Here is a 23,208-nt window from a genome sequence, read left to right on the forward strand (position 1 = left end):
GTAAGTGTAAAGTCATGCACATTGGGGCAAAAAATCAAAACTTTAGATATAGGCTAATGGGTTCTGAGCTATCTGTGACAGATCAGGAGAGAGATCTTGGGGTGGTGGTGAACAGGTCGATGAAAGTGTCGACCCAATGTGCGGCGGCAGTGAAAGCCAATTCTATGCTTGGGATCATTAGAAAAGGTATTGAGAACAAAATGCCATTGTACAAATCGATGGTAAGGCCACACCTGGAGTATTGCATGCAGTTCTGGTCGCCACATCTCAGAAAGGACATAGTGGAAATGGAAAAGGTGCAAAAGAGAGCAACTAAGATGATTACTGGGCTGGGGCACCTTCCTTATGAGGAAAGGCTACAGCATTTGGGCCTCTTCAGCCTAGAAAAGAGGTGCCTGAGGGGGGACATGATTGAGACATACAAAATTATGCATGGGAAGGATAAAGTGGATAGAGAGATGCTCTTTAGACTCTCACAACACCAGAACCAGGGGACATCCACTAAAATTGAGTGTTGGGAGAGTTAGGACAGACAAAAGTAAATATTTCTTTACTCAGCATGTGGTTGGTCTGTGGAACTCCTTGCCACAGGATGTGGTGATGGCATCTGGCGTGGACGCCTTTAAAAGGGGATTGGACAAGTTTCTGGAGGAAAAACCCATTACTGGATACAAGCCATGATGTGTATGTTCAACCTCCTGATTTTAGAAATGGGCTACGTATCAGAATGCCAGATGCAAGGGAGGGCACCAGGATGCAGGTCTCTTGTTATCTGGTGTGTTCCCTGGGGCATTTGGTGGGCTGCTGTGAGATACAGGAAGCTGGACTAGATGGGCCTATAGCCTGATCCAGTGGGGCTGTTTTTATGTTCTTAAAGACTTCAGCAGATGTTACCCTGCACATGCCCGATCTCATCTGATCTCGGAAGCTAAGCAGGGTCAGGCCTGGTTAGTACTTGGATGGGAGACTGCCTGGGAATACCGGGTGCTGTAGGCATACCATAGTCATAGACTTAAGGTTGCCAAGCATGTTCTTAAGAGCGATGAGCAGCCGGTCCCACTGCACAAGGAGAACCCCCTCTTCAGTCCAGGCTGGGCTCCATAAAGGACTGTGGGGGTTTTGCCTGCCTGCATAGCAGGGGCTCCATCACACACACCCCCTGTCCTGACCAGCATCGGACAGCCCCTGCTCTCCTCACAAACACACTTCTTCCTCCCTCTCTAAACGCAAACAAGCACTGACACTGCTCTGCTCCCGACACGTTTCTCTCGCCATTAGGCCAAACAGGGCTTCAGGGGGCAGCATGTTGAGCAGCACAGGTGGAGGAAATCATGGAGGGAATGAGGGATGGCAGATGCATGAAAGAAAGGTGCACGTGTGCCCGAATGAACAGGCTGACTCAGAGAAGGTATGTGCACACTGCCACCATCTCAGCTGTGGGAGGAGGAGAGGAACAGCTCCTCCATGGTGCCTGCCGCAACTGCTGCGGTCCTTGAGCTCTGCTAGAATGACGGGCTAGACTGCCCACCCCACCCCCCCACCCTGCACAAACAAGTGATTCCTTCCATCTCAGCTGCGGGGAGGGGCAACGTATAGTATAGACCTCACCATGACTGTTGCCCTTCCTGAGTGCCTGGCACTGGCAGGGCTGACAGCAGCAGCCTAATAGTCGTGTACAGGCACTGTTGCCTACAAGTTGTTGCCCCCTCCACCCTGTAGCCAGTACACTTGCTACCCCCTGCACCTCCTTAGCTTTGCCACTGACTTTACCTAAGAAGAAAATTCATGACTTCTACAGAGGAAATAAGCGATCAATATATTCGCATCCAAACATTTTTTTAAAAAGGGAAATATTATTTGATTACTTATTTATAACCAATCGGGACTCTTGGAAGTTGACAAGGAAGCCATCCAGCAAAGGGACAAAAACTTCACTGACGTCAGTGACTACCATCATCTGGGGTTGTGCAAGGTTGCTCTTTACATTGAAGAAATGGAGAACTTTGTTGTAGGTGACAAATCCAACTCGAATAGTTGAGACCTCCTCTTGCTCTTCCCTGGAAGAGAAATTATTCAGAAATAGAGCTGCAAACAACTTCCAGATGAGAGAAGGAAGCATGTTGGTCAGTTGCAGCAAAAGCATCAAAGCATCTTCTAGCACCTTAAACGCTAACCAATTTATTTCCCCGTGTAGCTGCAGTTATGGCAGTGTCCTGTTTAAGCCTTGAACCATTACTTCGTGCAGGAAGAAAAAGAAGTCAACTCTTAATTTATGGTGTTATTCTGGCAGGCAAACACAAAGGCAAAGAAATAGCCTAGACACTGTGCTAAAACATACATCTTGAATGGTAAACCTGTTGTGGATTCACCCTTTGTGACCAGAATACAAGCTTACAACAAACATATAACATAATTAACACGCGCCATTTGCATGAAAAAATATATACAGCAACCCCTAGGAATTTAAGTGCTTTGTGAAAATCACGCCCCCCCCATTCACATCACTATTCCCCAGCCTCATGCAGAAACTGAATACAAGAACAAACCAAAAATACCTTAAGCTCCTCCCCTCACCCCCCAGCCCCGCCTCCTGGAACCAACCAACCCTCCTCTCACCATGTCTACTGCTGCCATCTGTTTGAAGGCTGACTTCCAGATGCGCCAGTGGGGCATGTGCTGCATCCTGCAGTTGGGGGGCAGTCATAGAGGTCTCCTCCAGGTAAAGCAATGTTTGTTCCCTTACCTCAGAGTTGCATTGCCCTTATGTCAGTGCTTGAAAGTTGGGTTAGGATTGCAGCCTTAGTGACATCCACAACCTGAGTCAACTCATCTAAAACAGTGCCCAGTCCTGGTGCCCATTCCTCTATCCTAATCAAAATGAACTTGTTAATTTACCAAAAATGTCTTGCTCTGCTTACCTTGGAAGTCTATCCAGTACAGTCTTCAATTCTTCACAGATGAGTTTAACAAGGCCACTTTTTATGTTGTTATAAGACACATCAATCATGAAGATATAAGCTGGTGGCTGTGGCTGCTTGTTGTTCTATTTTTTTTTTTTAAAAAAATAGCAAAATCAGGAGAAGAAAAGTACCCAACCAAATCTTAATCCAACTAGAGATTTAACAAAAATAGTCTAATCACTGTTGGGAACATGACGAATATAATAATTATAGTTTATCTGGAAGCATTGCAAAGGTACTGCTATAAGATAATTGTCTTATACTGACATTAGTCACATTTCAGCAAAGCTGTTAATGCTGGGAAAATATTTTCTCTCATTCCACATCATCTAGCTGTTCTCATAATTTTTCAGAAATAGCTTTCCTTTATTTTTCATCTTTCATGCTTACATTTATTTTGCAGAAAAGTTTGAATTAAGCAAACTTTTGAATCAAACACACTGAATCAATCAATCTTCAGAGGCCTGTGGCAACTAGTAAACATAATTTAATCACTTGCAACATTTACTGACTAACAGTGGCTTTCATCAGTCGGCTTCCTCCTTCAATAAATATGGTGTAAGTAAAGAATGTACCAATTTCTGCATGCTGTTTCTTATTACAAACTTTATATAGTTTTTCTTCTTTTTGCACAATGTAATAAACGAAACTGTTAAGCATGCTTGCAGAGCACAACAATATTTGAATCAAATGCACTTTGATGCACTTTGATGCACTATTTCCACTATTTCCACTACTTCCTCTCAATTCTCAGCAAGGTTTGGAGGATGTATTACATCAGAGATTTAAGTTAACAGAAACACAAGCACACAAGAGACAGACAAAAAAGTTCCTCAAAGCTTTTCTGAAGAAAGCACTAGCGCCAAGACAATTTATGAGGAAGCAATTGAGCTATCAGATATCTGTTGCAATCACTGACTAGATTGCCTTTTCTCCAGCATCATAAAAGATGATGAATAACATTCTGCCCTCTTTGTCTCAACTCCAGCACTGGATATTCTTTGAATTCAGTTTTACACTGTGGAGAGAATCCCATAATAATTCCACTATCAAAGGATCAGTCCATGCTCCAGCATGCATTAAGTGCTCTGTGAAAACCACTTCCCACCCCCTGAATAACTTGTTAAAACATTCACAGGTTGATGGTGGATATGGGAGTAAACAGTCACACTTCACTTAACGCAGAGCTGCAGCTACAAGGTGATAATGAGAGCAGGTTTTTCGTTTGTGGACCTTAAGCCATAAATGTATGATAATGACCCTTATTCTCCTTTCAGTCATATCCATGTGACTCCAGAGTAACACCACTCAATAAAATAAATAGCCTACAGTGATTTAAATGGAGATCTGAGCTTTTAAAAGTTGATTCAACCCAGCATTTGCTGGAGACTTGCAACCATTTCCATACTTCATGTAAATGCTTCAGCAGTTTATTAAAAGACTGGCTAACTTCCTAGCATACTTATTGTAAAAGCAAAATACTTTGCATTTGCTAAATCCACTCCAAAGAGGCATAACACAGCTCAACAGCTGTTATTTGTTAACATTTCTGTAGCTGTTCATCATCATGGTTATCCAATAAGCACAAAGGAAAGTTGTGGTCTTCCTTAAATGTAGTGGGGAAAATACATCATTGCAGTTTTATTGTACTGAAAACACCCCCCCCCCCAAGTATGAATGCTCCATAACTGCGAAAGATTTTACAAGGTGTACTGTCAACAGTACAAGGGGTATGAGCAGACAGTTCTAACTCAAGTGAAATCCAAAGCTTTTAATAAAACAGAAAATAGTTTACTTCCATACACCCTGATTCAGAAGACTGCGCATGCTCAAATGCAGGGATTTTGAAACATGCAGGATTCTGCAATCATTTCAACAGAGGGGCCCATTCTGTAATTGCAAAAGGAAAGTGAGTGGGGGGGGGGGTTCTCCTTTGAAATGAACAGAGAAGCTCTTGCAGGCATGGAGTTAATATGCACATATCAGAGCATTCACACTTGCAAGTAATCTCTGGTCTGGGAAGATGGGCTTTATTCTGATCCGGAGAAAACTTTTTTATACATATGTCTCACTAAAACCAATGCTACCATATCCAGTTGTACTGGAGGGAGGGAGATAATATTCCAGTATGCAGAAACCTGAGTAGGGTAGCATTGATTTTGATGGGACACATATATTAAAAATGTTCTTAAATATAATGGTGTTGCAATTGGCTTACTTATTTCAGCTTCCTAGGAGGTTTCCTCTAGGTTCAGGGGTGTCAAACACAGGGCCTGCAGAAGCACTTTTTCTGGCCCTTGGTGTCTCCCAGCAGCATCATCAGCTGCTGAGCTATGTTAAGGTCAGCGGCGGGGCGGCGGGGCAGCAGGGCAGGCAAGCGGCCCCTCCCTTCGGAGCCATTCCCGGCAGGGGGAGCAAAATGGAGCCGTATGGTGTCACCGCTGAAAGGGCAGCCCGCATGGGCTCTTCCATATCTTGAAAAATATGATCAAGAGTTGCATATTTTGTCTTGTCTTTTGCAGCAAATGAGTTGCTAAGTGAGAAAAAAAAATGCTTATTTCTGGTCATGACCCAATGAATTACAACATTTCCTATTTAATGACATCACTTCCGACCCTCAGCAGGCATCATTAATGCTATTTCGCCTGCTGTATGAAATGAGTGTGACAACCCTGCTCTAGTTTTATACAATTAAGGCTGCAGTGCCAGGCAGGCATACTTATCTGGGAGAAAGCCTCTCTGAACGCCAGATACCCAAAGAAGTCACTGATAGTACCTATGAGTTTTCCCCCTCCCTGTATAATCTACACAAGCTTCCCCCCCCCACGTTTTACAAATGTTAGAGGTTTCTCTTTGATTTGATGCACACATTGCATATTTAATTCACATGTTGAAGAGACTTACTCTGCAATAATCTAAGGTAGCCACATATTCATAAGATCCTAGAGATAACTCAGGCCTTTCATAATGGTCTATTCGTCTGCCAATGTGGTCCAGATGTTGAAAGAAGAATGGAGGGACTGAAAAAACAAGAACAGGAAAGCCAATTTTTCCCCTTTGTTAAAAAACACAGATGAGCAAACAGAACTTCATGCTGCACAGCTTTGCGGGCGCAAATGTCTTTAACAAATTTTGTATGAAAACAGCTCTTCTAAAAGGTTATTTAATTTTTTTTAATCGAACAAAACATCTCCAAGACCCTCCATGGCATTCAGTTCTCCCCCCCCCCCCACATTCAATGGCTAGAATGACTTTGAAGGCTCTTTACTCTGAATATTCTTTTGAACATTAGAAATGCAGAAAATTAGAACTACCAACTCACTTGCAAAACAAATACTTTACTCTTGCAGCTAGGTGCTCAGAAAAATCCTCAGCACATATTTCAACATTTTCACAGCCTGGCCCATCCATATTTTTAAGGCATGATATTTTCAGGGCACATGCTTCTCTCACGTATGGCGTCCAAGGATGTTGCATCTGCCAAGCTATCAAAAGTACTCTTTTTTTCCCCTTTGAGAAAATATGAGGCATCTCTCAGATAGCACATTCATGGCCACTGCAACTGCAGGGCAACTGAGGTTGCATGAATGTCATTTCAATCTGCCTGATGGCTGGGCCACCCCTGCTTGCCACTTGTTCTTTGTGGTTATGGTCTGTGATGTTGTATAGGTGTGTCCCTCCATATCTGCAAGGGATACATTCCCATGCCTCCCCCCTTGGGTGCCAAAACTGCAGATAAGAGAAAAACCTATACCTACGTGGCACCAAGCACTCATGTCTCTTCCTTTGCAGAACTCTAGAAGAGGAACACTGCAAGCAGGCAGCCTGAACGCTAGAGGTGGGAGGGAGCTTTCTGCTTCCTGTTAACGTTCTAGCTGTCTCCTTCCTCTAGCATTCAGGCTGCCTGCTTGACATGTTCCTGTTCTAGAACTCTGCAAAAGAAGAGACGTGAGTGCTTGGCATCACAGAAAAGGAAGGCAAATAGGTAATGGGCATGGGGGTCACAGAGAACTGAGAATAAGTGAATCCGCAGATATGGGATCCACAGATATTGGGGGATGCTTATATCTGACAAAGACCAGCAAAGCCAGTCCTCCTCGCCAGAAATACATCTTGCCAATTATTTCCCCCCCCCCAATTAAAATACTGTGAAAGTTTCCTAATGCAACAATTAGCATCCTGACTTTTGTTACCTCCATTGAGAGCTACCTTCATGAACAGGAGTGTTTGTACGAGGACCTCTTCCACTTGTGCAAGCATCAATTATGTGAATAAAATGCTTCTTCCACTCTTGGATGGAGCTCTTGTCAGCGGAAGCACTAATTAGGATACTAATGTCTTTTTAATTATTCAACCTATGGTATAACACATATATACCGTGTGTTACACCACCGACCATCCAAACCTAAATGAAATGTGTGCCTGAAATATCCTTATGTGGCATGATAAAATACTTAATAAAATTTTCTCCAACCCAGTTGCCCATAGCTCAGTGGCACAGCATACACTTGGCACACATAAAGACCTCTTTCAATCCTTTCACAAGGATTGTGAAGGACCTTAAAGAAGGACCCTTGTGAAGGACCCTAAAGAACAGCTGCCAGTTGGAGCTAGAGATATAGACTAGCCTCTGGTCTAAGGCAGCTAATAATTATTGATCTAATCTACTCAAAATGCTGTCAACTCCAGACTAGTGATGGTTAAAAAATGGTTGAGGAAGGCTATGGCAAATAGTAGCATAATCTCTTTCTCTTTCTCCACTCCAACCTGATACTGAATATTGCACTACCAAACTATAGAAAGGTCTTTTTCAACACTGCTTTTCATAAAGCTTTTTACACATCAAAATGAATGAAATGTGGTTTCATGTCCCAGTCTATAACAAAATGCAGGATACTGGAAGATAAGCTATGCTGAATTTGCTACAGTCAGTTGGTCTCCAACTGCTAAATATAAGAAAAAGATGCCTTCTTAACCCAATTACCGGTTTTAGCATAGAAGATACGCACACAAGTTTATAAGAATGACAGAAATGACATTCAAGAATACTTTAGGGCAGTGGTTCCCAAACTTAATTGCGTCACAATGATTTTGCAGCTTCTTCGCCCTGGCTGAGCCAGGTGCCACCATCTTGGATCTCACAAAACCCAAGATAGTGGTGCCAGATACAAGATGGCCACCTCCTGAGAGGAACAGGTAGGAAGGCAACCGGGGACATCTTGTGATGCCCCTGTGAGTGTGTCGTGATGCCCTAAGGCTGTGTTTCTCAAACTGTGGATGGGGACCCAAGAGGTGAGTCGCGGGCCAATTTCAGGTGGGTCCCTAGTCATTTCAATATTTTAATTTTAATATATTAGACTTGATGCTCCCATGGTATGTGACTGCATTTGGAGAAATGTTACACATCAGTACTTTTAACAGGCTACTCAGTATGTGCTTTTAACAATGATAGTAAATGGGGCGTACTCCTGGGTAAGTGTGGGTAGGATTGCAGCCTAGGATTGTTAAAACTCTCCCTGCTTTATGATGTCACTTCTGGTCATGACATCACTTCTGGTGGGTCCTGACAAATTCTCATTCTGAAAAGTGGGTCCCGGAGCTAAAATTTTGAGAACCACTGTCTAAGGCAGGGGTCTCTAAACGTTTTGGTCAGAGGGCCGCATCAAATACCTGGCACAGTTTTGAGGGCCGGAAAAAAAAATTTAAATATAAAATTTATATAAATAAATTAGAGATGGAACTTAGATGTGTGAATAAATGAACGAATGGGCTCATTCATTCTACCTCTCTAGCCCTTAGAACACCCTCCAGATGCAACCAGAGCATAGTTCCAGTCATGTTCAGCAAAGTGGGGCCAGGGACTTTCAGGGGACAAGAGGCTGGCTGCAGGTCGGATAGAGGCTCGCTGTGGACCGCGTCTGACCCCTGGGCCGGGGTTTGGAGACCCCTGGTCTAAGGCATTGTGATGCAAATTTGGAAAACCCTGCTTTAAGGTGTCTGAAGATGAACGCTTGCAGTGTTGTTTATGTTGCTGAAGGAAGGCTAGCCATGTGCCTTATATCTTATTTTGTATTCACTTAATAAGCCCCATAAGACCCTATCCTTCCCCCCCCCCCACACACACAAACACACAGAAAAATCTTGAGTTGTTATTCTGACTTTCACTTGAAGCCTCCAATGGAAAAAGTGGCATGTTCAGGTTTCTGTCTCCTTAACTCTCATTGTTGCCAGTCATCTATTCAGCTAGGCTGGACAATTTTCTCTTAATCCCTCTGCTTAGGATGGATTCTTGAAGATTTAATTATGGTCTTGAAACTACACAGATGAAAGAGGACTGCCGAATTGCAAATTATTATTTAGACTGATATTGTAATTTAAATAGAATGGTTTCGTAGTCTGTTGCTCTGCAAATAGCAGGCACTCATGAGAACTTAATATTGAAGAATAGTCCACATAGCCAACCGCCCTCTACGTTTTGTTCCACAGATTAAGCTTTGAGGCAAACAAGAGGTGGCATGAGTCTTTCAAGGTTCATGTTTCAGAGTTGAAGAGATGACTGTATTAGGAAAGCTCTTGCTACTTTGATCCAATGGAGGATATCCAACTTGATACAAACGTCTCAAAAGACTCATTCTGGCAAGTGCTGGGATCCAGCCAAAAGCTCAGGAACTCATGAGTCACATGCAGCTGCCCTTGGACAAATATGGCATGGCATCTCCTGCTCAAAGCAACTCCTGCCACAGAAAAATTAATGGGTAAGTGAAACACTAATATCCTCTGTCAAAAAGGGAGGTGAGGACTTAAATATTTGTTCTTTTCTGGGTGGCTGGAAAAAAAAAAGATTTTTCTTGAACTGCATTTTTCTTTTCTATTTGCTGAATAATAATGACAAACACTCCTTAAATGCCTCCTAAGTCTAATAAAATCACAGTCCAGAGATAATCCACTAGTACAGTGTTTCTCAAACTGTGGGTCAGGACACACAAGGTAGGTCGCAAGCCAATTCCAGGTGGGTCCCATTCATTTCAATATTTTATGTTTAATATATTAGATTTGATGCTAGCATGGTATGTGACTGCATTTGGGGAAATGTGACTGATCTGTACTTTTAGCAGGCTATTATGCATATGCTTTTAACAATAATAGTCAAGGGTGCTTACTCCTGGGTACGCGTGGGAAGGATTGCAGCCTAGGATTGTTAAAAGTTTTCCTGCTTGATGATGTCACTTCCAGTCATGACATCACTTCCGGTGGGTCCTGACTGACCCTTATTCTATAAAGTGGGTCCCTGTGTTAAAAGGTTGAGAACCACAGCACTTGTAGATCTCTGTTATATTACAGATACATGTATTTTTTAAAAAAAATAATTTGGATCAACCACAATGAGCACATATGCATGCATTTCTTAGGGAGGTCCATCAGAAATGCTTCTTACACTTTTGCTTATTCTGCATGCTGAAATGGGGCTGCATGTCCTGTTCCAACTATTTGCACATGGAAGGAGAATGTCTTCATGCAAAGACTAATTAACCTTTTCCAGCTCTAAATCTGTAGAAAACAGTTCCATGCTGTTGTTGATCTTTCCAGATAAGCCCATCCATTCAGACATACTTGGGACTTCTAGATTTAACAGCCCAATCCAATCCCCTGCCACACTATAGCAGCCATGCCAATGGTGAGGGGAGATCAGAAGGCCAGCCAGAGGTAAGTAAAAAACTTTTTTACTTACCTCTAAGAGAAGCCTTCTGGCCAGCTATGGGTCTCCTAGATCTATTTTATTTTTAATTGGGTGAGAGAAAGAAGTACTGTGTCTGAAATCTTAGTGCACAGTTAAGACATGCTTGCAGTTTCATTGTTTGACTACCTGAATTTACAAGAGAACTAAAATGGCAAAGGTTGCAAACCTAAATCACTAAATGGAAAAGAAATTCCACTGAAACTAAATGTGATTTACTTTCAAGTAAATGCATTTAGGATTGGGACAGAAGTGAAACACTTTCAAGTTCAAGTGAGCATGTTTTTATACGTAGATACAAAGATCAAAATAGTTTTGTATTTGTCTGGAAAGTGATTTCTCTTTAAGAATATACTACAGACACCACTTACCATCATTCACACAGCTACAAAAGCCGCACTGATAACGTCTTCCTCCCTCAATAAACTGCATGAAAGGACACATATAAGCTTTGCACCTATTGCATCGTATGGGCCCAGCTTCACCATGGTTGACAACATAAAGGGGTGTCTGCAAAGGAAAAAAAATTATACATATGGTATATTGACAATGAAACTTCAAAACCATCTTTGTGTTTCAAACTATCGACTAATCCTGAAGCCCTACTTTAATAACACAGGCCAACATGCATTTTGCTTCCTTAAACGTTACACCAATTCCTGGATATATTTGGGGTGCCGATTCCAAAAATGGCATCCATTTTGCCCCATCGCGTCTAGTTTTGGAGACACGGCATAGCTTCTTTAGCGAATGGTTCAAGCAGCTTCCTCATGCTTGAACTATTCACTAATGAGGCTATACTATATCTAGCTCATGCTGTTTGCAAGCAGTTATGGATCTAGCTCCTGTGCAGCCCACGGCACAGGATAGCAACATGCCACCCCCACAGAGGAAATTTACCTGCAGTATGGAGCCTCATGCAACATCCCCTGGTGCTCCAAAAACCCTCTGAGGCTTCCAGAGTGCCATTAAACAATATTTCTGGTTTTCTTGTGAAAACCGGAAGTACTGCTTAATGGTGCTCTGAAGGCCTCAGAAAGCTTTCAAAGTGCCCATGGATGCAGCACAGGACCTCCCGTACTCCAGAGGGAGGGTGGAGGAGGCAGCAGCAGCGTCCAGTGCCACTCCACAGGCATGATGCCCCAGGGTTTTTTGCCCCTCCCCCAGGACCAACACTGTTTACAAGTTCCCCATTTATTTATATTTTTGACCTATGCCAGCTATTTTGCTGGTGTATGTCCGAGGAGAGAAAGAGAGCAGGTCAGGTGAAAACATTGGGGATAGGAGCTAACATGAGCCTTTGCTGCAGAGATCCACTCCCTCCAGTCTACTCCCTGCTTTCCCTGCCCTGAACAACTCTTATCCTGCCCTTGTCGCCATCTTACCAAAGCCAGTGGACTGCATGGCTGAGTCTGGTGCACACACAGTGCTGCTGGCCACTTTTGCCGGCAGCTCTATTATGCACAACAGTGGCATGGCTTTTGCACTGCCCCATTGGGGCCTATGGCAGCAGATTACAGCACAGCAGATTACAATCATTAAGAAAGGATTCTGCTTTATTGGTTACGATTAAGGCAAACTGAACAAAATTTTAATATTTATATCACACATAAACAAGCTACAGTTTACCCTGAGAATGAAGTCCTCCCCCCATCAAAAGACAGACAACTGTATAATAATAACAGTAATAATAACAGTATTTATATACCGCTTTTCAACTACAAGTTCACAAAGCGGTTTACAGAGAAAAGTCAAATAACTAAATGGCTCCCTGTCCCAAAAGGGCTCACAATCTAAAAAGATGCAAATGAATACCAGCAGACAGCCACTAGAACAGACAGTGCTGGGGTCAGGTGGGCCAGTTACTCTCCCCCTGCTAAAAAAATGGAGCACCCTCTTGAAAAAGTGCCTCTTACCCAATTAGCAGGGGTTTGCTATAAGGGGTTTCTTATATATATAATGTCAATTTCAAAAACTTATTAGGCATTAAGATATAAGAACATGAGTAACACTTAATTCCTTTAAATAAAACATGATACTTCGGGAAAAAAAGAAAAAGCTTTGACCATGTTAATGAAAAATTATGCCACAGTTCCCAGACAGCAAGAGACATGAAAGAGGTACGTTCAACTGTTTAGAAGTATAACCTCTGTTGGTGAAAGACAACACATTCTGGATCTTAGCAAGAGTCAAAGCAGCAAAATTTTCAAGACCAATGCCACTACCCAAATGAGCACAACACACAAGTATGTGGGTCTTTCTTTTAAGTTTTCACTTAAAATTCCAACAGTGAAGAGACAAACCTTTTTAAAAGCGGTTTCCCTCCTCAGTAGTGGGAGACATGCATATAATTTCTTTGAATCACTGCCTAAGTAATCAACTATCGGTGATGGATAGCCTTCATTAATTTCAATGGCAGAACCCTGAGCTAACTTAATTGAAAAGAAGAGAATGGAAGCTGTACAACAGTAGTGCTTGGTGGGCTACATGCCAAATAACTACTCCAAGCTAAACTTATTTACATGGTTGGATAGCATGAACAGATGGGCACAAGCCAGTCCAAATTCCAACAAGCTCTCGAATGTGTGCATTTCATTTTGGTATTTTACAGGCATTGTTCTGCAGCACTAACTATCGTGATGTATATTATCCTGGAAAAGCCATGTTCTTAAAATCTGGGCTATGATCCACCAAAAATTAAGCCCTCATTAATTTCAAAGGGACAATTGAGCATATGCTTAGCTCTTCCACTGAGCTAAGTTACAACTTCAAAGTTGCAAACTACACATACTTACTGGGGAGCTAGAGATGGTGCAAGGTCACACACCACCCAATGCTCTCTCCACCACACATCCCCACCCATGTAGAAGGTAGCAAGCCTGCCTTCTACTGGCATACCTTTCGCCTTCTTTGTGGTCCCTTTAAACAAAACACAAATACAAGATATGTTGGGACACGTTCCACACTTCCTGCCATGTTTATAAGGGGACTGCGGAGGAGGAGAAAGGGCAGGTGCCTTCAGATTGGTTTCCCGCCCACTTTTTGAGAGCAAGAAGCAGATTGGGCTCTGTCCATGGTAGGCTGCAGGGAGACAGCAGCAAACTCAGGGTAATAAGCAACCCAATCTCTTTGCCATTATACCGCCCTTGTGGAAAGGAAGCCTCATTGAATTTTTTTTTTAAAAAAGAAAGAAATCTTTTGAGTAAAATGCATAGCAATGAACTGGGGAAATAATTTTAGCTGGATTATGCTCTTAATATGTCCAATATGCAAATAGCACAACCAAGCTGGTCATATGTACTGATCATTATTCTTTTTTATACACACATACTATGCTTTCACTCATCTTTCTGCTAAAGTGTCACTTTGCAATGGGAAAGCAAAAAACTTAGGCAAATTATTAAGGTGAGAAAAAAATTGCAAGAACTGCATCTTCTTAAAAGGGTTTCCAGAAACCAATGCTCAAAATAGAAATAAGACAGTTTATAAAAGTCACTGGCTAAGATTAGGAACTTGAAGATTGGATATGGGAAAGAAAATCAATGTATTAACAGAGTCACATTTAATAAAATTGAAACAAAGTCGCTTGGTCATATTATCATATTACGAATGGAAATGTTATCTTTTTCCTCCTTTCCATGTCCCCCCAAGTCGACAAAATATGCAGCAACGTTGGTTTTAAGTATTTTCCGTTCTGTAGTACATAAAGCAGCAGTGCTGCTGCTGTCTTAAAAAGCATATTCTGTATGCTTTTTAAGTCAACAGCAGCACTGAATTATAACACAGTCTTTTAAGGGAATTGTTAATGCAGCATAGTATAGTACAAATGGAATATAATTAGAAGCATCACCCTGGAAAAGAATGATATACAGGTTGAGACTCATTATTCGCGTGGGTTCTGTTCCAAGCACTCATGTGGATGGCAAAAAAACGCACTATAGCAAATCAGTTTAAAAAACAAAGTTTCTTTGCTCTGGTGATTGAAAAACAGCCTTGCTGACCTTTTGGCTCTAAGATAAGATTGTCATTAAGAAGACAATCCATCTATCAGTTGTCCTCCAAGTGCTTCACTCAGTCCCTCCCTTCACCAATGCAAAGCTATCACCTTTCTTTCATGTGCTCAGCGGCAAGGAAGGGGTCCGCTGGAGAGAGAAGGATTGATGGATGTCAGCCAGTTGCCCTCTCTCGCTCTCATTAAGGAGGCTACTGTTCAGTTTTTTAAACTGATTTTAAAGGGGTACATTTTTCCCCTTCTCCAGGGATCAGCACATTCCTTCTCATTTGCAGGGGCCATTCCTGTTAAGTCAAATCCATGTATAAAAAATTCATGGATAAATAGGCTGGACCTGTACTGTAATATAATCAGAACTATCATAATTTAATTCAATTATGCAAATATATACAAATTATTCTCACTAAAATAAAATGCCAGATAAGAATGATTTAGATATTCCAAAAACAACAACCTTCAACTGAAACCCCCATTTTAAAATTATTTATAAAAACATCATCTACATACACGGCATCTTACTATGGCTGACATACAATGCAATTCTTTGCATGTCTACTCAGAAGTAGGCCCCACTGAATTTAATGCAACCTCTTCCCAGGTACATGCATATAGGATTGCAGCTGTAGTCAAGCCTGGGCTCTCAAAGAGCTTGCAATCTAAACTGAAACAGTTGGGAATAGAGAGATGGAAGGAGGAGGGCAAATGCTGGCATGTATACTTAAAATTTTGTAACTGCAGGGAATGATGATTAAGGGAATACACAGAAGGCCACATGGAAATTGTGAGCTTTGAGGAAGGATCTGAAGGGAGAGAGGTTTGCATGTTCTGAGAGGAAGTTCCACATGTAGGGGCAGCAAGGGAGAATGGGCAAAGAAGATGGCTGGCTTATGGTGGCTGACTGATGGTGGGAGCACTGAACAGCAGCTTTTCTTGAGTCATTTTCATTGAGCAGCAGTTCTTGAGTCATTTGAAAGTCATAAAGCAAGAAGACATCCAGGAACAATGCTTTAAGCGGGGTGTCATGCTTCCTCAATACTACCAAGTCATAGATTTTGCCAGAGCTCTACTATAGTCTTTCCAAGAACACCACCAATAATATGCACAACACATAATCAATCACCTATATAGCGTATTATTTACTCGGTCAGCATGTGGCCAAAAGTTTATTTTTTGGAGTGCAAAAGGAGTGCAGGCCTGAGATTGTATGCCTGACCTGGCATGTTAATTACGGGAACATTTGGTGGGAACATTCATGCTGTATAAATTGCAAGTTCATTCTCCTGCCACTCTAGCAATAGGTTTTAGCCTAGCAACTGGTAGTGTGTGAGCTTTGAGAAATATGCTTCTGATGCAGCAAACTCTCTGTAGGTGTCACTATGCACTAAGCGATATTTTTAAACAGGGAGCTTGTGCTTGCTGGAATCTTATTTCAGCAACAGAAACATTCATACTGCCCTCAGGAAAGTAGCATAAATATAATTTATTTAATCAGGAAATGCCAGACTTGTGCTATTTTTTTCCCCTACAGTCATATTACATACGGACACAAATGCTTGTCACTGGACATTTAAGATGCCTTCACTACAGACACCGAGTGGTATCTGTTTTGACCACTGTTTTGTCTCTAATGAATCTTACAAAAGAGATTCATACAAAGTAGTCACCACATGTTATTTGACAGCATCCCACTTCTTCTTTTATAAGGGACAGTTCCTAGATACACAATTATTTAAATTAGAAGGATTTGGTGTACACACAAGCAGAACTGGAGTCTGACCAGGACGAAAGCAGAGATTGTTGAACAACCCAATCCTAACTAAGGCATTATGACAGTGGAACACAGTTCCACTGTTATGCCATACAGTGGTGAACACAGGGCAGCGCCAGCTGCCATTTTGGAACCATTATCTCAAACAGCAGCAGTGTCAGCAGGCCACTGCCACTACCAGCTATCTGCAAGAAAGCTGGTGTGGAAGGCAAGTGGAGGGAGGACCTGGGGTGTTTCTAGGCAGGAAGGGTAGTGATGGAACCCAGCCGAAGTGACTTGCACTAGGATCCTATCCCCATTTCCTCTCCCCTGCTCTCCTCGAACTTATGCCAGCAAAATAGCTGCATTGATCTAAGAGGACACATTGGGAAATTTGGAGGCTTACCCCAAAGGTAAGGGAACAAATGTTTCTTTATCTTGAGGAGACTTTCATGTCTTAGTGGGGCTGCATCGGCGCTGCGGGAGTTAGGGATTGGGCCCTTAGAAATATACATTATGAATTATGGTACAATCATATTAACAATCATATTACATTATTATTAAGACTATTTATATACCACTTTTCAAAATGGTAGTTTACAAAGCGGTTTACACAGCAATAAATGGTTCACCGAGACTCTCCAGTTGGGAGTTGTGGCCTCTCCTATTTTATAAAATGGTAGGCACAGGAGTTCAACATTTAAATTTGCACAGTCTGGGTCAGTCTGACATCATCTTGCAAATGTGTAAAATTTATAAATCAAAATAAGTGATCCTTAGTAGTTGCCTCAGCAATCACTTTCATTAAATGTAACAATTTATCAGCATTTAAACCCTAGTAAGATAAAGGCGATCCCCTCCCAAAAGTAGTCTATACTAATCTTCCTTCATCTTTCACTTGTACTGTGTTACTTCTTACCAACATTCATGCCTGGGCGGTCAAAACGTTCACAGATGTCAAGGGATACAATACTCATTGGCATACTATGAAATCAGAAGGGCAAATAAAACTATTTTATGTTAAAGCCATGGAACAAATCCAAGGGAACCAAGACATCATTGGCTAATGCATCAAGTGAAAGGTTTATGACCACATTCCATGGTCAATGACACCATTGTAATTGCTATAGCGGCATCTATAAACTGATACAAATAAATGAAGGCAGAATCTGCACCATAGTCTTAGATATGAGTTGACTTTTAATAATTCTTCAAAAGTTTCATTCTGTACAAATACTTCCTGATCTTTTGAAAATCTGTACAATTAAAAACTCCAAAAGCATCTGAAGCAGCCAACAACTGGCTAAACTGACTATTGGCTGTCTTAGCTTCTTATTACACATCAAGGAACACATCCGGTAATTAGTTTACAATGCTAGTGTGACAACCAGGTCCCTCCTTTAATTGGATACTGCAAAAGTATACTATTGGGTGATGAGAAGCTATACAATGTACATTTTCAAAAAGCTACAAAAACACAGACACAATATTTTACATATACAATATCTTCATCAGCATTGTTACTACCTCAGCAATTCTGTCGTTTTATGTGGTTCAGTGAGTTCCCATTCTTGCTAACTCCAGAATGTGCCACTCAGTACTGACAGCAATGTGGAATGCCACAAATTATCATGATTGTGGAGCCATACCGGCAGGGCATGAATTAACAAGCCAATGCACAAGCAGTTGCATCTCAGATTTGAAGTGCTAATCATTTTCTGGATGTTGGCCTGTGGTGTACATTAACGGAAAGTCAGTGGTCAGGATTACCCAATGACAGAGACAGGAACATGAAATTGGAATGCAAAATCATAATCAAGGAACTGTAATAGACAACCGACCTCCAAAATGTCAGTGAGCAGAAGCAATAAGAAAGCAGGAACTGAAAGAAGTAAGAATTAACTAGCTTGTACGCAGAAGTGGTGATCGGTGGCTATAATAAAAGATATGTAGCTTTATCTCTGTTATTGAGAGGTCATGAAAATAATTGATGGTGAAGTTTCCCCTTGTTCATACTTACTCTCTTCCATCCATAGCTTTCACTTTAAGTCAAACTGACATATTTGGATTAGTGACATTTACAGCAGTAAATATGCTGCCAACACCTAATGTATCTGTGAATTTGAAGCCCATCGCATAAGGGCTCCATGAGGAGTGAGGGTTTTATTTTACCAAAAATCTACTCTGTGCCTTTAAACAGACACATTCATTTTATTTACACTCTCTCTCTCTCTCGCACATACATGCTCATTTTTACACCATCAAGGAGCTCAGGATGGTTTATGTAGTTCTGCCCTCCTTTTTCATCTCTCATCAACTCTGTGAAGTCGGGAGATAGTGATTGGCCCAGGGTCACCCAGAGAGCTTCATGACTGAGCAGGGATTTGAACCTGGATCTTTCAAGTCTAAGGCCAACCCCAGAACCACTACATCATCCTGGCTCTCCATCAGACATGTCACAGCAAAAATTCTGAAGATAAATTTGGATGTATTGGTGCTTTGACAAAGGAAACAATTCCTGTGCCTTCTTTTCATGGCCGACATCAGCCCATGAACAGTATCTTGAAAGTGAAAGTGGGATTCACAGAGTCAAAACTCTTTGTCAGTCACAAAGCTCACTGGGTGTGGGAATGCTCAAATCACTTTCTCTCTTTTCCCTCCATTAGTAAAATGGGATCACTAACTGGATGTACAGAAGACTGTGTGAATACTTTGCAGGTGTTAAAGGCTTAGACCAAAAAGTGGAGTACAAATTTTCAAAAATAAATATGTTTTTAAAAGCATCTGCCTGTAAAAGGCTAGTTAAGCAACAGGAACTCAGGGATTGTGCCCAAGGTTAGTATAGGATATTTCTAGTAGATATTATTTTTATTATCTTAAGTGGGAAAACACCACCCCAGCCAAAAACCTAAATGAAAATTAATTCAGATAACTACCTAGTCACCATCTCTTAAACAAGAAACAGAAGGTTTTTTTTCTAAAAGGACCATCGCGCCAAAATACTGAGGGGTGGCAAGTGTGAAGTTGTAAACAGGAGGATGTGTATATAAAATAAGTCAAGAAAGTGTTATTTTGTAGAGACAAACTATGTAAAAACATTTCTGGTACCACTCCTTTAAAAGCAGTACCTTAAACTTGACTCAGATTGCACAAAATTACTTTAGAAACTACATAATGTCCCATAGGGCTTAACATTAGAGCATGTACTATGGAACTTCTAAAGTACAACAGCCTTTCTGAAATAAAATGTGCAGATCAGAAATGAAATAAAAAGCACAGCTAGAAAAAAATAAGCCACAGGAAATTGTTGCAAAGTGGTTGTCAAGATCCTTTGTCATCATCTCTTTTCCCTATTTTTCCTCCTGCAGAGCTGCAATTATTATTATTATAAATTAACAGTATTTATATACTGCTTTTCAACTAAAGTTCACAAAGCGGTTCACAGAGAAAAAAATCAAATAACTAATGGCTCCCTGTCCCAAAAGGATTCCCAGAATGGGACTGGAGAACCAGTCCTTTGGGATGCCCTCAAGTTCATGACGCACCTTAGACTTGCCTCACTTGAAATTCCCAATTTTTGGTTAGTGGAACCTCAGTATCGCTGATGGGCAGGTTCATGAAAAATTACTCTATCAACCACTTCAGGTGGATGGCCTATTATCAGTTTATTCACTAACTTTTAACCATCCAGGTCCATATTTAGAACGGTCAGTTCTTTGGAAATCTTAGACAAAAGGAGATCTGATCTACACAAACAATAATTGGCATCATGTATCCTGGGCACAGAACATGACACAAAACTACACAAAGCATTGGCTACAATTACTTTGTCAGGACAGCATGTTAAAAATAAAATGCCAACTTCTTACTGGTACCAATATGTAAACCTTACATTGCATTTTAGCAACTTAATAGAGATACAAAACATATTAATTTGACAAAGGATACTTCTAATGCAACCTAAACTCATGTCAGGGGCAGCAAGCAGATATATTTTATCCAGAATTGAGGTAAGCATTTTAAGTTCTAAAATGTTACCTCTAGCCAAGATAATTATTAGTAGCAAGTGGCATTAAATGTTAAACAAAGATCATCTGGTTTATCCAAGCTCAGCAAACATTCATACATCTCCAAAACAAACTTGCAGAGAGCCTGGCCTTGCATGATAGCTTTTATTTTTATAGCCCGTTGCTAAAGCAGTGGTCTGCTAAAAATAACATCTGTCTGTCAAACAATGCTATCATATTCTCAAAAAACTATAAATACTCTCCATAGATCATCCCTATTTGAGTTGGGGGGAAAAGGAAAGAAATTGTCTTGTCCAAAATAATAAATAAGGTATCACTACAGATAAGATACTGAAATAGAAAAGTGCAGACAGTTACCTCTCTGCTATCATCTAAGAAACGGCTATTTCTATTTATTCAAAGTTTTCTTCCAACCCTTTTATATATAGGCTTCCTTCAGTCCTGGAAGACTATGGTATCGTGCTCCAAATGGTGGTTCTGGAACAGAATGCCCTCTCCAGAGTGTGAAGCCTGGGTGAAGTAGGTATGGAGGATAGACTGTTTCCCATGCAGCAAATCCTCCCTCTCCACGTCGCTGGAATGGTCCAATGGAAAGGCAGAAGCCAATACAGTTGGTTCCAGCGGTGTCGCAGGAGTTGCCAGAAAGTGACTGTGTTCAGCCATGAACTGCCTCAGGGACTTCGGCTCTGGATTTTGCCTCAAGGTTGACTCCTGAAGCCTTTTCCATAACTGGATGTAGCCACAAGGCAGTGGAGGTTTGGGATCAGAGTTTTCCTTCTCTCAGATGACCTGCCTTCCCAGGCTATCGAGTCCCATCTACCCGGTGGTTGTTTAGTCGCTTCTTACAAGTACAGCCAAACTGAGGGCCTATTCTTATCCCCCAGCCCCCATGTTCCAACCCTAAATGTTCAAAATTTGACCTGAAATGTTAGCAGAGTATTCTTTGTATAGATGTGGGAGGTCTGTTGCACAAACAAAGCCCCCTGATTAATTTCAACAGATATCCTAGATTTACAGGTTCGACACTCTGTACTGAAATGCGTGGAGTCTACACCATAGGAATTTTGTACGAGCACTGAATTAGATATAGCTCATTTTTAAAAAAAATCATTTTTAAAAAATGATTTTTAAAATTCTTATAAGGCCTACAGATGGTCTTCACCATCTAAGAGCCCTCCAGAGATATCAGAAAGGCAAAGCCTCCCCAGGCATCAGAAAGCCTCTTGGATGCAACCGGAAGGTGCTTCTAGTTGCGTTGAGCAGGTCAGGTGGGGCCCTCCAGCATGGGTCTGGCACCCACACTGAGTCAAATTTATGGGTGCCAAACCCAAAGATAAAGAGGCTTCACATGCAAATAATTGAAAATGCTTGAAAGTGCAAAGCGATGAAAGTCAAGTGAATGAAAATTGAGGTATGTCTGGAATCTACATTGAATTTAATGGGGCTTATTCCCAGGTAAACAGGTTTGCAGCCTAAAAGCCTACTGGTGGACAAGGAGGTAGCCTCTCAAATATCCAGTTTATTATCTTACCTCATTTGGTAGAATGTTGGCAAAGGGTTTGATGACAGCAGCCAGAGGAATCTGAGCCTGTTTTGCCATGTCTGAAGATGAAGGAAAGCAATAGGCAGTGCATCGAATATATCGGGGACTGGCATTACCTGAAAAATTCAAAACAATGATATGATTAGAAGAAAAACAGAATCTAAGCAATTAAAACAACAGATCTTAAAATTAAACATGCTGTCCTGAACCTGAGCCCCTTCCCAAAAGGTGCCAAGGGCCTCAAACTGGAGACTCTGGTAGTAAGACTCAGACATGTCTCAGACATGTCTTCTGAGCCACCACAAAAGCTCCAAGGCAGACAGTTGTCAGCCTGCTCTTTGCTGCAATACAGCACCACCTACATAATGGTCAGAACTGGTACTGCAGCTCTTCAGTCCAGGTAACCTGAGGAACCAGCCAGGTTTCATACACGTGTTGCTCCAAGCTTGGTTCCTCAGGATCAGCAATGTCAGTCAATTGAGCAACAGTCTCAGCCCATCTTGCCTTGCCCTCCCTCTATCTGTCTTACTCAGAACTCAACCCCAGACAAGTACCAACTGCATCTTCTGTTTCTCTTCATCCACCCCACCTGGCACTTGTCTCTAGTCTGCCTTGACCACAACCACAACCTCTTGCCTGCCTACTCTGCAATTGGACCCCACTAGCTGCAGCTTGCCTTGCAGGGAAGTCAAGACCTGACACTTCCACCAAACTCTCTCTGAAGTTTCCTATCAGGGAAGGGCCATAGCTCAAAGGTGAAGCACATGCTTTGCATACAGAAGGTTCCAGTTTGAATCCCTGACATCCCCAAGTAGAACAGAGAAAAATTCTTTTCTGAAACCTTGGAGAACTGCCACTACTCAGTGTCAACAAAACTGAGGATGATGGAGCTGTGGTCCAACTCTATACAAGGGAGGTTTGTATGTTCTTTAGTGACCCTTATAAAAGTAGTTCATGTAAACATTTATTATGCTCTATGACAAAACCATGGGATTGGTTACCATAATTTAGCAGCCAAAATTATAGTCAACTTAATGATCGAACATAGCAAATGACCCTCCCATGAACTCTCTGCAGTATTTCTAAAGCCCAGCCAACCCATCTCCCACACAAAACAACAGCTTAAATCCAGTCACTAGAAGCCAGCCCCAAGCTGAAAAGGCTTATTGTCAGAGGATGTTGA

At 41.6% G+C, this 23,208-nt stretch overlaps 1 protein-coding gene and 1 pseudogene across 2 annotated transcripts in view; one reads left to right on the forward strand and one right to left on the reverse strand.

The window, feature by feature from the left end:
* The window catches only part of SEC24D (SEC24 homolog D, COPII coat complex component), a 67,005-nt gene that overhangs the window by 22,289 nt on the left and 21,508 nt on the right, over positions 1 to 23,208 (reverse strand). For both annotated transcript variants that reach the window (XM_066631944.1, XM_066631943.1), the window contains exons 8-12: positions 22,014 to 22,141; positions 11,067 to 11,205; positions 5,865 to 5,980; positions 2,919 to 3,043; positions 1,866 to 2,057 (exon numbers count right to left, since the gene is read on the reverse strand). In XM_066631944.1, the coding sequence (XP_066488041.1) occupies positions 1,866 to 2,057; positions 2,919 to 3,043; positions 5,865 to 5,980; positions 11,067 to 11,205; positions 22,014 to 22,141 (700 nt within the window). The remainder of the gene's footprint in view (positions 1 to 1,865; positions 2,058 to 2,918; positions 3,044 to 5,864; positions 5,981 to 11,066; positions 11,206 to 22,013; positions 22,142 to 23,208) is intronic.
* Positions 877 to 996, forward strand: LOC136656300 (5S ribosomal RNA; annotated as a pseudogene).

This window comes from Tiliqua scincoides, chromosome 6 (assembly GCF_035046505.1).
Source record: "Tiliqua scincoides isolate rTilSci1 chromosome 6, rTilSci1.hap2, whole genome shotgun sequence".
NCBI lineage: Eukaryota > Metazoa > Chordata > Lepidosauria > Squamata > Scincidae > Tiliqua > Tiliqua scincoides.